This window comes from Mobula birostris, chromosome 7, assembly GCF_030028105.1.
Source record: "Mobula birostris isolate sMobBir1 chromosome 7, sMobBir1.hap1, whole genome shotgun sequence".
In the NCBI taxonomy this organism is placed as follows: Eukaryota; Metazoa; Chordata; class Chondrichthyes; order Myliobatiformes; family Myliobatidae; genus Mobula; species Mobula birostris.
The window spans coordinates 6,577,995-6,594,029 of NC_092376.1; the positions used below are offsets into that span (position 1 = coordinate 6,577,995).

Consider the following 16,035-nt stretch of genomic DNA (forward strand, 5'->3'; position numbering starts at 1 on the left):
TGGTGAGTGAAGCTCTCCCCTCTGATTCGGGAGCCTGACTTTTGAGGGGCGGTGACTGGTCCTGGACCTGGTGGATGTGAGTCCTGAGGTTCCTGTGTCTGCTCCCCGATGGCCGCAGCGAGACGAGAGACGGCCTGGACGGTGGGGGTCCCCGACGGCCGATGGCTGCTCTCCGGCCACTGCGCTCCACAGAGATACGCGAGTGGATGATAAAATATATATCTGAGTGTAGAAGGGAAGGGTGAGATTGATCTTAGATTAGGTTAAAGGTCCGGCACAATATTGTGGACTGTACTGCCGCGTTCGACCTAATGAAGTTAATCGGTAGCTGGGGCCGGTGGTACAGATCGTTTCTCTACCTGAACTACCTGTCACTGTGGAGTTGTGGCTGTCCCCCGCCCCTCCTGCACCTGACTACTGACGTACGAATTCCTGGGCAGCGGAGCCTCATTCCACCGCTCGGACAGCGGCAGAGCAGCTCACACACCCGGGGAAAGATAATGAGCTCCACCGGCTCGAGAGGGACCCCGAGATCCAGTATGGTGATCCTCTCACAATGTGAGTGAAAACGGTTCATGTTTAACCCTTGTAGCGCCCGAGTTTCCATTTCCTACTTCCTCCTCCTCCTCCTCTTCGTTCTCTCTCCCCCACACCTCCCTCTCCCCCTTTCTCCCCCACACCTCTCTCTCCCCCACACCTCTCTCTCCCCCACACCTCCCTCTCCCTCTCTCCCCCCAAACCTCCCTCTCCCCCTCTCTCCACCCACACCTCTCTCCCCCTTCTCCCCACACCTCTCTCTCCCCTTCTCACCCCACACCTCCCTCTCCCCCTTCTCCCCCACACACCTCTCTCCCCCTTTGCCCCCACACCTCCTCCCCCCCTTCTCCCCCACCACCTCTCCTCCCCCTCCTCTCCCCCACATCTCCTCTCTCTCCCTTCTCCCCCACACCTCCCTCCCCCTTCTCCCCCCACCCTCCCCCTTCCCCTTCTCCCCCACACCTCCCTCCCCCTCTCCCCCCCAACCCCTCCCCCCCCCCACACCTCCCTCTCCCCCTTCTCCCCCACACCTCCCTCTCCCCCTTCTCCCCCTTCTCACCCACATCTCTCTCTCTCCTTCTCCCCCACACCTCCCTCCCCCTTCTCCCCCCACACCTCCCTCCCCCCTTCTCCCCCACACCTCCCCCCTCCCCCTTCTCCCCCACACCTCCCTCTCCCCTTCTCCCCCACACCTCTCTCCCCCACACCTCCCTCTCCCCTTCTCCCCTTCTCCCCCACACCTCTCTCTCCCCCTTCTCCCCCACACCTCCCTCTCCTCCTTCTCCCCCACATCTCTCTCTCCTCCTTGTCCCCCACACCTCTCTCTCCCTTCTCCCCCACATCTCTCTCTCTCTCCCCTTCTCCCCCACACCTCTCTCTCCCCTTCCCGTCCCCCTCTCATTTTGCCTCTGATCCTTTCTCTCTTCCTCCCTCCCTCTGCCCTTCTTTCTGCTCTCCCCTGCTTCTCTGCTCCTCCACCCGTCCCAGACTGAAACCTCCCCCTGCGAAGTGTTTGCTAAAATCGGGGACGGGTGATGGCAGAGGGGTCAGAATCAATCACTCAATCGTTCAGCAGGGCAACAGGCCCTTCGGCCTAACTGGTCCATGCTGGCCTGAGTTCCCATCCCACTGCTCCCATTTGCCCATCATTTATCCCATATCCCTCTAAACCTTTCTGATCCATGTCCTTCCAAATGTCTTGCAACTTGTTATTGTACCTGCCTCATCCACATCCCCTGGCAGATCCATATACCCACAGCCATCTGCACAAAGAGGCTGTCCAGTTAAATCCTCCCCACCACACCACACATGAAACCTCTGCCCTCAGCTGCATGTTTGGCCGGGGTTGGGTGTGGCGTCTTTATTCCCCTCTCGCGTGGGCTTCTGACTTCATGGTAGGACCCTGGACTTTCTATCCAAGTGATGACACTAGATGCTGGGGTGGGGGACCTAAAGGGGTGAGAGAGAGAGAGAGACGGGCACAGGGGAAGTGGGGAGGGGGGAGGAGAAAGAGAGGGGAGAGAGATGAGAAGAAAGGATGAGGGGGTGAAGAGAGAGAGAGGGGATAAAGAGATGGAGTGGAAGAGAGTGGGGAAAGACGGGGATGGGAAAGAGAGAGCGGATGGAGGGGAGGGGAAGACAGTTGCTGTGGGAGAGAGGTGGGAGGAGGAGAGAGAGAAAGGAAAAGTGTAAAAAGAGAGGGGGACAGGAGAGGAGAGTGGGAGAAAGGGAAAGAGATGTGTGTTCACTTGAGATGACGTCATCTGTGGAAATACCATGCTCACTTCAATAGCTTGTGGATTTAAGTTTCATTCCTGGGATCTGAGCACTGAAATTCAGAGAGATGTATTATTGTTGTTGTTGTTATTATTATTATTATTATAATTATCAGACAAGTGATTAAGGCATTCAACTAGCGATCTGAAGGTCGTGAGTTCGAGCCCCAGCCGAGAGAACGTGCTGTGTCCTTGAGCAAGGCACTTAATCACACATTGCTCTGCGACGACACCGGTGTCAAGCTGTATGGGTCCTAATGCCCTTCCCTTGGACAACATTGGTGTCGTGGAGAGGGGAGACTTGCAGCATGGGCAACTGCTGGTCTTCCATACAACCTTGCCCAGCCCTGCGCCCTGGAGAGTGAAGACCTTCCAGGCGCAGATCCATGGTCTCGCAAGACTAATGGATGCCTATTTTATTATCAGCTTTATTTCAAGGTTTGAAGTAAATTTATTATCAAAGTACGAGCGCATGAAGCATAAAAGCATTCAGTGACGTATGTTGTTTGCGTCAATGACCAACACTGTCCAAGGACGTGCTGGGGGCAAACACAAGTATCCATAAGATATAGGAGCAGAATTAGGCTATTTGGCCCATTGAACCTACTCCGCCATTTCATCATGGCTGATCCAATCAAGAATCTATCAACCTCTGAATTAAATATATCCATTGACTTGACCTCCACAGCCGCCTGAGGCAATGAATTCCACAAGTGTAGCCGTGCTTCCAGCACCAATGTGGCATGCCCACACGTCAATAACCCTAACCCATACGTCTTTGAACTGTGGGTGGAAACTGGAACACCAGAGGAAACCCACGTGGTCACGAGGAGAACGTACAAACTCCTTACAGACAGCAATGGGAATTGAACCCAGATCAGTGATTGCTAGCGCTGTAAGGCTTTGTGTGAACCACTACGCTACCGTGCACCCCCCTTTTTATATACAGAACTTATAAAAAGTATTCAGCCCCCTTGGAAGTTTTCATATTTTATTGTTTTACAACATTGAATCACAGTCGATTTAATTTGGCTTTTTTGACACTAATCAACAGAAAAAGACTCTTTTGTGTCAAAGTGAAAACAGATCTCTACAAAGTGATGTAAATTAATTACAAATATGAAACACAAAATAATTGTTGCATATGTATTTACCCCTTTAATATGACACACCAAATCATCACTGATGCAGCTAATTGGTTTCAGAAGCCACATAATTGGTTAAATGGAGATCTGTTTTTGGAGACCTGTGTGCTGTCAAGGTGTTTCAATTGATTGTAGTAAAAATACACCTGTATCAGGAAGGTTCAACTGCAGGTGAGTAGGTATCCTGGCAAAAACTGCACCATGAAGACAAAAGAACTCTCTAAGCAACTCTGCAAAAGGTTTTTGAAAAGCACAAGTCAGGAGATGGAAACAAGAAAATTTCCAAGTCACTATCCCTTGGAGTACGTTCAATTCAATCATCAAGAATTGGAAAGAATATGGCACAGCTGTAAATCTGCCTAGAGCAGGCTGTCCTTGAAAACTGAGTGACTGTGCAAGATGGGGACTAGTGAGTGAGGCCACCTAGAGACCTATGACAACTCTGGAGGAGTTACAAGCTTCAGTGGCTGAGATGGGAGAGACTGCACACACAACAACTGTTACCGGGGTGCTTCACCAGTCACAGTTTTATGGGAGAGTGAGGTTGTGAGAAAAGCTCACATGAAATTTTAGCAGAAGGCATGTGGGAGACTCTGAAGTCAGCTGGAAGAAGTTCTATGGTCTGATGAAACCAAAATTGAGCTTTTTGGACTTAAGACTAAACACTACGTTTGGCATAAGTCAAACACCACACATCATCAAAAACACACCATCCCTACCGTGAAGCATGGTGGTGGCTGCATCATGCGGTGGGGATGCTTCACTGCAGCAGACCCTGGAAGGCTTGTGAAGGTACAGGGTAAAATGAATGCAGCAAAATACAGGGAAATCCTGGAAGAAAAGGGCTGTTCACTCATGATCCCTGTGCAATCTGACAGAGCTTGAGCGGTTTTGTAAAGAAGAATGGGGAAAAATTGCAGTGTCCAAATGGGCAAAGCTGATAGAGGCCGAGCCACACAGACTCAGGGCTGTAGTTGCTGCCAAAGGTTCATCTACTAAATACTGACTTGAAGGGGATAAATACTTGTACAATCAATTATATTGTGTTTTATATTGGTAATTGATTTAGGTAACTTTATAGAGATCTGTTTTCACGTTGACACAAAATATTATTTTTCTGTTGACCTCTGTCAAAAAAGCCGACTTAAATACACTGTGATTCAATGTTGTAAAACAATAAAACATGAAGATTTCCAAGGGGGTGAATACTTTTTATAGGCACTGTATATACTGTATATTAGTTGCTCAGAACAGCACCAAGGGCGTGCTGTATTCCAGGTCAGGTATAAACTCTCTCAGGATACTGTTGCACAAGAACGATGGGAGATCTTTTCTGGGGCCAATGTTACCTCACATCCACTATCATCAAAATCAGTGCCTGTTTTTAGATAAAGGGCCCAAACCACTCACCATATTTAAAAGTGTTCTGAGATCTTTCTGTGCACTAGCTGGCTGCACCTATATTACAACTGCCTGAGAGGACGATGGAGAAAGAGGCTCTCACAAAATTTAAGTCTTGGGAAGCCACTTGAATTGTCAAGGTAACGAAGGTGGTGAACCAATTGGAAATGGGATTAGTGTCGGCAAGGATTCTCGCTGAACGCGGTGGGTCGAAGGGCCTGTTTCTCTTGTAACTGTGAAAAGCAGGGACTTTTGTTCAGTGTGCAGCATATTTGCCTTTATTTCTTAAGATATTGAGTAGAAGAATTAGGAAGTCATGTAACACCTATGTAAAAAATGTGGTTAGTCTGCACTCAGAGTTCTGTTTGCATTCCTGGTTGCCTCACTACAGGAAGATGTTGATGCTTTGGAGAGGAGACAGGAGAAGTTCACCAAAATCAACATCAAATCGAATCAAATTCAAGTTTAATTATCATTCAACCATGCATTGATACAGCCTAATGAAACCATGTTCCTCTGGTACCAAGTTGCAAAGCATACACAGCACATTCAAAATAGCGAGCAAAAAAAAATCATGCAAAGAAACTCATATAAAATCCAAGCCCCTGAGTGACATATCCTGCAAATTGATGGTACAGTCTCCCAGCTGTGCGCAGACGCACGCAATCCAGCCTATCATTCACCGATCGAACACTGGAGGGCAGCACTGATGGGAGAGGCCACACCCAGCTGAGCACCTGGAGCGCAGTAGCAGGCAAGCCCGCGGCTTGAGGCTTCATCCTCACGCACTGACAGGGTAGTCCTGCAGCACCTGAAGTTCCTGGAGTCCAGAACTACCTTGTGATCATAAAAAACACATTTAACAAAGCAAAAAAACACCAGGAAGTTTTCTGGATATGAGAGTATTAGCAATTAGGTTGGACAAACTATGGTTGTTTTTTCCGGAGGCTGAGTGGAGAGCTGATAGAAGTTTGTAAGATTGGGAGGGGCATAGTAGACAATCAGAATCTTTACCCCAAGACAGAAAGGACAAATAATAGAGGCCATAGCTTTAAGGTGGGGGAGGGGGGAAGTTCAATAGATGTAAAGCTTTTTATTCGTGGAGTGATGAGTGCCTGGAACGGTCTGCCAGGGGCTTGCTTGTTTATTTATTTGCACTATTTGTCTTTTTTTCCACATTTTTTATTTGTCTGTCCTTGTATATTTATTTATTTTATTTACTTAGTGATACAGTACGGGGTAGACCCTTCTGGCCCACCGAGCCACTCCACCCCAGCAACCCCCGATTAAACCCGAGTAACCCTAACCTAATCACAGGACACTTTACAATGACCAGTGACTAACTAACCTCCCCAGTACCTCTTATGGGAGGAAACCAGAACACCTGGAGGAAAGCCACATATTCTACAGGGAGGACGTAGAGACTCCTTATAGAACAGTGCTGGGATTGAACTCCAAATTCCAGAACACCCCGAGCTGTAAAAGCATCATGCTAACCCTCGCACTACTGTAGCAACCAGTTTTTGTGGGTAGTTTTTAATTGATTCTATTGTATTAATTTCTTCTACCATGAATGCCTGCAAGAAAAGGAACCTGAAGGTAGTATGTGGTGACATATAAGTATTTCGATAATAAATTTACTTTGAGCATAGAAATCTATAGCACATTACAGGCCCTTCAGCCCACATTGTTGTGCTGACCATGTAACCTACTCTAGAAACAGCCTAGAATTTCCCTACTGCATAGCCCTCTATTTTACTGAGCTCCATGTACCTATCTAAGAGACTTTTAAAAGACCCTGTTGAACTTTGAACTTGAACGTGCAGGAATAGTGGGAAATGGATCATGTGCGGACAGAGTTAGTTGACATGTTTAATACAGAGAGGATGGACCGAAGGGCCTATCGCTGTTTTGTACCATTCAATGTTCCATATGCGGTAACACAGAGGAGGCTATTTGGCCCGTTAAGTGTGTGCTTGTTACAAAAGCAATGCCTCTAATCCCAACCTCCCACACTGGGTCTATCATAAACCTCTATCATAAGAACGTGAGAAATAGGAGCAGGAGTCGGCCATCTGGCCCATCAAGCCTGCTCCACCATTCAATAAGATCATGGCCGATCTGGCCATGGACTCATCTCCACCTACCTGCCTTTTCCCCATAACCTTTAATTCTCCTACTATGCAAAGATCTATCGAACCTGGTCTCCACTGCTTCCTTGGGCAGAGAATTCCATAGATTCACCACCCTCTGGGAAAAGCAGTTCCTCTTCATCTTCTCCCAAGTTAACTCCCCCAAATCTTGAGGCTATGTCCCCTAGTTCTAATCTCACCTACCAGTGGAAACAAGTTTCCTGCCTCTATCTTATCTATCGCTTTCATAATTTTATGTTTCCCTAAGATCTCCTCACTTCCTTCTGAATTCCAGCAAGTACAGTCCCAGGTGACTCAATCTCTCCTCATGGTCTAACCCCCTCATCTCTGGAATCAACCTGGTGAACCTCCTCTGCACTGCCTCCGAAGCCAGTATATTCTTCCTCAAGTAAGGAGACCGGAACTGCACGCAGTACTCCAGGTGTGGCCTCACCAATACTCTGTGCAGTTGCTGCATAACCTCCCTGCTCTTGAATTCAATCTCTCTGGCAATGAAGGCCAGCATTCCATTTGCCTTCTTGATAGCCTGCTGTACCTGCAGCCCAACCTTTTGTGATTCATGCACAAGCAATCCCAAGTCCCTCTGCATAGGAAAATTCTGCAATTTTTTTACCATTTAAATAATAATCTAATAATCTGCTCTTCCATTTTTCCTTCCAAAGTGTATGACCTGGCATTTACCAACATTGTGCTCCATCTGCCAGCACTTTGCCCACTCACTTAACCTATCTATATCTCTCTGCAAACTCTCCGTATCTTCTGCACAATTTGCTTTTCCACTCAATTTAGTACCATCAGCAAACTTAGATAAATAAATAAAGGCATCCGTCAGTCTCATGAGACCATGGATCTGTGCCTGGAAAGTCTTCACTCTCCAGGGCGCAGGCCTGAGCAAGGTTGTATGGAAGACTGGCAGTTGCTCGTGCTGAAGTCTCCCCTCTCCATGACACCGATGTTGTCCAAGGGAAGGGCAAGGGCCGATACAGCTTGGCACCAGTGTCGTTGCAGAGCAATGTGTGGTTAAGTGCCTTGCTCAAGGACACACACGCTGCCTCGGCTGGGGCTCGAACTCACGACCTTCAGATCGCTAGTCGAATGCCTTAACCACTTGGCCACGTGCCCACAAACTTAGATACACTACACTTAATCCCCTCTTCCAGATCGTTAATATATACCGTGAACAGTTGTGGGCCCAGCACCGACCCCTGCGGAACATCACTCACCACTGATTGCCAACCAGAGTAACACCCATGTATCCCAACTCCCTGCTTTCTATTAGTTAACCAATCCTCTATCCATGCTGATATACCACCCTTAGCTCTATGTATCCTTATCTTATGGATAAGTCTTTTATGTGGCACCTTATCGAATGTCTTCTGGAAATACAAGTAAATAATGTCCATCTGTTCCCCTCTATCCACTACGCTCATTATATCCTCAAAGAACTCCAGTCAGTTTGTCAAACAGGACCTGTCTTTGCTGAATCTATGCTGCGTCTGCTTGATGGATCCATTTCTTTCCAGATGCCTCGCTATTTCTTCTTTAATGATAGCTTCAAGCATTTTCCCAAATACAGATGTTAAACTAATTGGCCTATAGTTACCTGCCTTTTACCTACACCCTTTTTTAAACAGTGGTGTGACATCCACCTTCTTCCAATCCACCAGGACCTGCCCAGAGTCCAGAGAATTTTGGTGAATTATCATCAAAGCCTCTACTGTAACTTCTGCCATTTCGTTCAGTACCCTGGGTTGCATTCCATCAGGACCAGGGAACTTACCTATTTTCAGGCCCACAATTTTGCTCAGCACTACCTCTTTAGTGATAGCTATATTATCAAGGTCTTCGTCTCCCATCGCATCCATAACATCTTTCTTTGGCATGTTAGATGTGTCCTCCACCATGAAGACCGACGCAAAGTAGTTATTCAAAGCCTCGGCCATTACCTCATTAGCCAATCCTCCAAGGGATGTACGTTCACTTTAGCCACACTTCACTGCTTTATATAATTGTAAAAACTTTTACTACCCATTTTTATATTATATTATTTTCATAATCTATCTTCCCTTTCTTTATTGATTGCTTAGTGGTTTTTTGATGCTTTTTAAAGTTTTCCCAATCTTCCAGTTTCCCTCTACTCTTGGCAACTTTGTATGCACAAGCTTTTAGTTTAATGCCTTCTTTTAGTTCCTTAGTTATCCAAGGCTGGCTCTCCCCACCCTTACTGTCCTTGCTTTTAGCTGGAATATACTTTTGTTGAGCACCATGAAAAACCTCTTCGAAAGTCTGCCACAGTTCCTCAACTGTCCCACCATATAGCCTGTGTTCCCAGTCTACACCAGCCAAACCCTCCCTCATCCCATTGTAGTCTTCATTGCTTAGGCATAATACTCAGGTTTTCGATCATACTATCAGATCTCCCTTTGCCTCCACTGCTCCAGAGTCCAATCTCGTGTTGTGCCACTTGCCCTCTAATCCAGCCAGCATCCTGGTAAACCTCTTCTGAGCCCTCTCCAAAGCCTCGATATCTTTCCTATAATGGGGCGACCAGAACTGTAGGTAATACTCCAGATACAGCCTAACTAGTTGAACAGACATGAAGTCTTGTGTAACCACAACACAAAAGTAAACCACACTATCACAGCATTCCAAAATATCACATGTCTACATTTTCTGATAGGTGTTAACAAATACTAGGCAGGATAACACTGTATGCACAACAATTATGTGTGATTTCCAAAGGAATTTCTCAAGCTGCACCCTGCTCTCGATATGACTTGTGCATCAAGTATTTCCAGAATCTCTCTTCAGTGCCCTAAATACCAGTGAATCACTTGAACTCAGTCCAATATTTTATAACTGTCTGTTATGGTGTTGCTGAGACTTTGGAGAGCTGGCATTGATCCCACACAGGGATGTCTATCAGATGGGCCTCTGTCTGCTTTTAGTTTCTGAGATCTCAATTACAGGTCATTGATGAGGTGCTGCACTCTTACAGTATCAGCCCTCCCAGAGTGTGATCCTCCCTCAGTACCACCCCTCCCACAGTGTGGCTCTCCCTCAGTACCACCCCTCTAACAGTGAGTTCCTCCCTCAGTACTGCCCTTCCCACAGTGTGACCCTCCCTCAGTACCACCCCTCCTTCAGTGTGACCCTCCCTCAGTACCACCTCTCCCACAATGTGACCCTCCCTCAGTACCACCCATCCTACAGTGTGACCCTCCCTCAGTACCACCCCTCCCACAGTGTGACCCTCCCTCAGTACCACCCATCCTACAGTGTGACCCTCTCTCAGTACCACCCCTCCCACAGTGTGACCCTCCCTCAGTACCACCCCTCCCACAGTGTGACCCTCCCTCAGTACCACCCATCCTACAGTGTGACCCTCCCTCAGTACCCCCCTCCCACAGTGTGACCCTCCCTCAGTACCACCCCTCCCACAGTGTGACCCTCCCTCAGTACTGCCCTTCCCACAGTGTGACACTCCTTCAGTACCACCCCTCCTTCAGTGTGACCCTCCCTCAGTACCACCCCTCCCACAGTGTGATTCTCCCTCAGTACCACCTCTCCCACAGAGTGACTCTCCCTCATTACCATCCCTCCCACAGTGTGACCCTCCCTCAGTACCGCCCCTCCCACAGTGTGACCCTCCCTCGGTATCACCCCTCCCACAGTGTGACCCTCCCTCCACCCCTCCCACAGTGTGACCCTTCCTCAGTATCACTCCTCCCACAGTGTGACCCTCCCTCAGTACCACCCCTCCCACAGTGTGACCCTCCCTCATTACCCCTCCCACAGTGTGACCCTCCCTCAGTACCCCGCTCCCACAGTGTGATCCACCCTCATTACCCCCCTCCCACAGTGCGACCCTCCCTCAGTACCACCCCCCCACAGTGTGACCCTCCCTCAGTACCGCCCCTCCCACAGTGTGACCCTCCCTCAGTACCACCCCTCCCACAGTGTGACCCTCAATACAGCCCCTCCCATGGTACAGCACTCCCTAGTATTGCCCCTCCTTGTTCACTCCAGTAACTGAGGATTTTATAGGGCATTGGTTAGGTCACATTTAAAGTATAGTGAGCAGTTTTGGCTCCCATAGCTAAGAAAAGATACACTGGCACTTGGAGAAGGTCCAGACGAGGTTCACAAGAATGATCTTCAAATCAATAGGGTTAATGTGTGAGAAGTGTTTGAAGGCTCTAGACCTGTACTTGCTGGAGTTTGAAGAATGAGGAGGGATCACCTTGAAAACTATTGAATGTTGAAAGGCTTAGATAGATGTTTCCTATAGCAGGGAAGTCTGGGACCAGAAGGCACAGCCGCAGAATAGAAGGATGTCCATTTAGAACAGAGATGAGGAAGTTTTGTTTTTAGCCAGAGGGTGGTGAATTGTGGAATTCATTGTCACAGATGGCTGTGGAGGCCAGGTCGTTGAGTATATTTAGAGCGGAGGTCGATATTCTCTTGATGAGTCGGGGCATCAAAGGTTACAGGGAGAATGAGATGGGAGGAATGATAGATCGGCCATGTTGGAATGGCGGAGCAGGCTCTATAGGCCAAATGGCCTAATTTTACTCCTATATGTTATGGTCTTGTAACTCACTCTCTGTTGGCCTTGTTGCTTTAGGCATCCTCGGTGCTGAGCCTGAACATCGGAGGCCACATCTACTGGACCACCTTTGGTACCCTAAATCGGTTCCCGGGCTCCAAGCTGGCCGAGATGGTCAACGGGCAGTCTAAGGCGAAGATGGATGTGGACGGGAGATACTTCATCGACCGCGATGGCACCCACTTCCAGCACGTGCTGGACTTCCTCCGGGGCAGAGACCCGCCGCCCCACCTGGCCAAGGAGGTCTACCAGGAGGCAGTCTACTATGACATTGAGCCGCTGGTCAAGCTGCTGGAGGACTCCCCCAAGCTCTTTGGTGAGGTGGTAGGACGCCGGCAGTTCCTGGCCAGGGTGCCCAACTACCAGGAGAACATCGAGGTGATGGTGCGGGTGGCCAGGGCCGAGGCCGTGGCCGCGAGGCACTCCACGGTAATTGTGTGCGTGGTCAAGAACGAGGAGGAGGTTCCCAAGTGCCAGGATTCAGTGAACACCCTGGACACGGGCAAGGAGTCAGTGGTGCAGTTCGGACCCTGGAAGGCTTCACCTTCCGTCTCGGACCTCCTGCATTGCATCCAACTGGACATTGAGAGCAAGGGCTACCAGACGTCCTACCAGCCTCTGGAGATAGTGAAAGGATTCCTTACCAGACCCTGTGAGTTCCTCTACAGGTTCACCTTCACCTGGTGGTGAGACAGAGCCCTCAACTTCTCCTAAGCGAATGTTTGATGGGGGGGTGGGGGCACGATTGAGAATCAGGGCCTCGGGGAAACTGAAGATTGGACAAGTAGGAGCCACGTTCAGGCTTCAGGACAATACTGTAGATTATCTGGTCTATCGCTGCTGTGCCAGCATTTTGAGGAAGGACTCTACTAGATGCCATCTCCTCTGTATTCTCCACCACTCTGGGCATTGCTCTCTCCAAGTACTTTATGTTATTTTATTGAGACAAGTACTTTATTTTATTTTATTGAGAGATTAGGCCCTTCCTTCCCTTCAAGTTGCGCCGTGCAGCAACTCGACCATTTAACCCTAACCTAATCACGGGACAATTTACAGTGACAAGTTCCAATCGCTACCTCTTTGGACTGAGAGAGGAAACTGGAGCACCTGGAGGAGGCCCACGCTTCATGAGAAGGATGTGAAAGCTTTCTTACAGAGGACGCCGGAATTATACTTCAAATGCTGACGTCCCGAGCTGTGATTGCATCATGCTAACCGCTGTGCCATTGGGGCTCCCAGGTTTTCCCATTTTTACTCAGTATTCCTGTTGAAATCACTACAGTCTGATCTCTCCGCTTGTTTTAGAACACTTTGTAACCAGTTACCCAAATTCTCCATCCTCTGGGTTCACACCTCCTCGGTGACATCTACTACTGCTTCTGAAATAATTAACCTCCTTTCTGTGCTGGAGTATTAACTAGGTCATTTACGTAGAACGTAGAACACTACAGCACACTACAGGTCCCTTGCCGACCTTTTAACCTACTCCAAGATCAATGTAACGTGGCATGGTAGGATAGTAGTTAGCTCATCCCTTTGCAGTGCTGTTTGGAGTTCAGTTCCCATTGCTGCCTGTGAGCAGTTTGTACACTCTCCACGTGACCACACAGATTTCCTCCTGGAGCTCGGGTTTCCTCCCACTTTCCAAAGACATACAGGTTAGGGTTAGTAAGGTTGGTGCCAGAAGCGTGGCGACACTTGCGGGCTGCCGAGCACAATCCTCTCTGATTTGGTTTGACTCAAACGACACATTCCACTGCACATTTTGTTGTTTCAATGTAGATTTGACAAATAAAGCTAATTTTTTAAATCTTTAATCTTTCCCACAGGGCCCTCCATTTTTCTTTCACCCATGTGCCAATCTAAGAGTTTCTTAAACGTCCCTAACATGTCTACCTCTATCACCACCCCCCGTAGTGCTTTCTGTGCATTCACCATTCTCTGTGTAAAAAAACTTACCTCTGACATTCCCCCCCTCCATACACTCCTCCCATCACCTTAAAATTATGTCCCCTTCTGTTAGACACTGCTGAACTAGAAAAAAAGTCTCTAGCTGTCTGCTCCATCTGTGTCTCTTATCTTCTCTCAAGTCACCTCTCATCCTCCTTTGATCCAAAGAGAAAAGTCGTAGCTTGCATATCCTCTCCTCATCCAGGCAGCAGCTTGGTTTCTTTTGGAAAGATTTTAAAGTGGATTCTAATCAAGCATCTTCATACAAAGAAGGCAGAGGGCAAAAAAAGAAAGACTTGTTCTCTCCATAATGCCACTCTTGCTTGGTAAATGTCTCTGATCCCATTAATAAGTTTTCAAAGGAAAATGTTTTCAGAATGTTCTTCTGTCTGGAAAACGATAAAGATTAGCTTTATTTGTCACAAGTGTATCGAAAGATACAGTGAATTGCATCGTTTTGTATCAACGTCTAACACAGTCCAGGGGTGTTCTGGGGGCAGCCCATGTGTGGCCATGATTCCAATGCCAACCTCGCATGCTCACAACTCAGTAACGCAAGCACAAATGTCTTTGGAGTGTGGGGAGATACCACGAACCCATAGGAATCCCACATGCTCACAGGGAGAACAAACAAACTCCATACAGACCGTGGCAGGAATGGAACCCCAATCATACAGCTGGCACAATAATGACTTGCACTAACCGCTATGCTACCGTGCCGCCTAGTTGTAGATTCTCCTGCCCTGGGACAGAGGCTCCAATCTTCATAGTTTTATAAACATCTCTAAGGTCACCCCTCAGCCTCCTGCAGTCCGCTGAGAACAAACACACCCTATCCAATCTCTCCTTAAAAGTACAGCCCTCCATTCCAGGTAACATCCTGGTGAATCTCTTCCACACATTGGTACTGCTATGATATTCTGCAGTTTGGTGACCAGAACTGTACAATGCCTGGACTCACTTCACACCTAAGTGATCCCATTGGGGTGCCACAGTACCGTAGCATTTAACATGACCCTATTGAAGTTCAATTCTGATGCTGTGTGTAAAGGCTGACTTATACTTCTGCGTCAAATCGATGCCGTAGGTACGGCATAGCCGCGAACCCTACGCAGAGCCTACGCGGCTCCCTACGCCGTAGCCTGACGGGCACCTCTCCCAAATTATAACTACGCGTCGCAGCAATGCAGACCACAACAACTGTGATTGGTCCTCTTGGTAGCATCGCATTTCCTCCTACGCTGCAATAGCTTCCCATTGGGCGACTGAAGGGCAGGGAAGGAACTCTGGCTGCAATGCTTTCCATAAAGCTTTCCAGACCTCCGAAATTATGGAGGATACATTTCACTTTTATGAACAAAGACGCTCGCTTTAAACTTGTTTACCCCGAGAAAGACTACCATGACCATGAAGCCTTGCACGGGCAGGTGTGTGCGCATGTGTGACGTGCCCAAATTGCAGAGCGATGCGGACACACCAACGCACAAGTATAAATGCTCACAACGTGCGTAGGCCACTTGCATAGGCGATGGCGTCCATTTGACGCAGAAGTATAAATCAGCCTCTAGAAGTTTGTATGTCCTCCAAGTGCCCTGGTTTCCTCCCACATTCCAAAGACATACCGCTTAGTAGGGTAATTGGTCATTGTCAATTGTCCTGTGATTAGGCTCGGGTTAAATAGGTGGGTTACTGCGTCGTGCGGCTCGTTGGGCCAGAAGTGCCTGATCCACGTAGTATCTCTAAATAAACAAACACTGGTCTCCATATGGAACTGTGGGAAACTAACAATGGATAATCAATTGGTGGGCATCATAGGTGTTGATAATAGGTGATTCACCCACTTTTGAAGAATCAGAATTAGAACTGAGTTTCTTATCACTGACTTATATGAAGTGTGTTGCTTTGTGGCAGCAGTGTGGTGAAAAGACATCAAATTTACTAGAAAATAAACAACAATGTAGTGTTCATGATTTGGTTCATTGTCCATTCAGAAAACTGATGGTGGAGGGGAAGAATCTGTTCCTAAAACATTGAGTGTGCATCTTCAGGCTCCTGTACCTCCTCCCTGATGGCAGCAATGAGAAGAGGGCATGTCCTGGGTGTTGGGGGTCCTTAATGATGGGTGCCACCATCATGAGGCATTGTCGTTTGAACATGTCCTCGATGGTGGGAGGCTGGTGTCCATGATGGAGCTGGCTGAGTTTTCAATTTTCCACAGCTTTTTCTGATCCTGTGCAGGGGCCCCTCCGTGCCAAATGGTGATGCAACCAGTTAGAATGCTCTCCATGGTACATCTGTAGAAATTTGCTGGAGTCTTGGTGACATACCAAATCTCCTCAAACTCCTCATGAAACATAGCCACTGTTGTGCCTTCTTTATTATTGCATCAATATGTTGGCTCAGGGCAGGTCTTCAGATATCTTAATGGAACTTAATGAAGATAATTAATTCAGGGAACTACAATT

General features: G+C 48.0%; 1 protein-coding gene across 1 annotated transcript in view; it reads left to right on the forward strand.

The window, feature by feature from the left end:
• Positions 1–16,035, forward strand: part of LOC140200635 (BTB/POZ domain-containing protein KCTD14-like) — a 32,450-nt gene that overhangs the window by 6,346 nt on the left and 10,069 nt on the right. The window contains exon 2 of the mRNA XM_072264207.1: positions 11,639–12,859. Within this exon, the coding sequence (XP_072120308.1) occupies positions 11,639–12,310 (672 nt within the window). The 3' untranslated portion in view covers positions 12,311–12,859. The remainder of the gene's footprint in view (positions 1–11,638; positions 12,860–16,035) is intronic.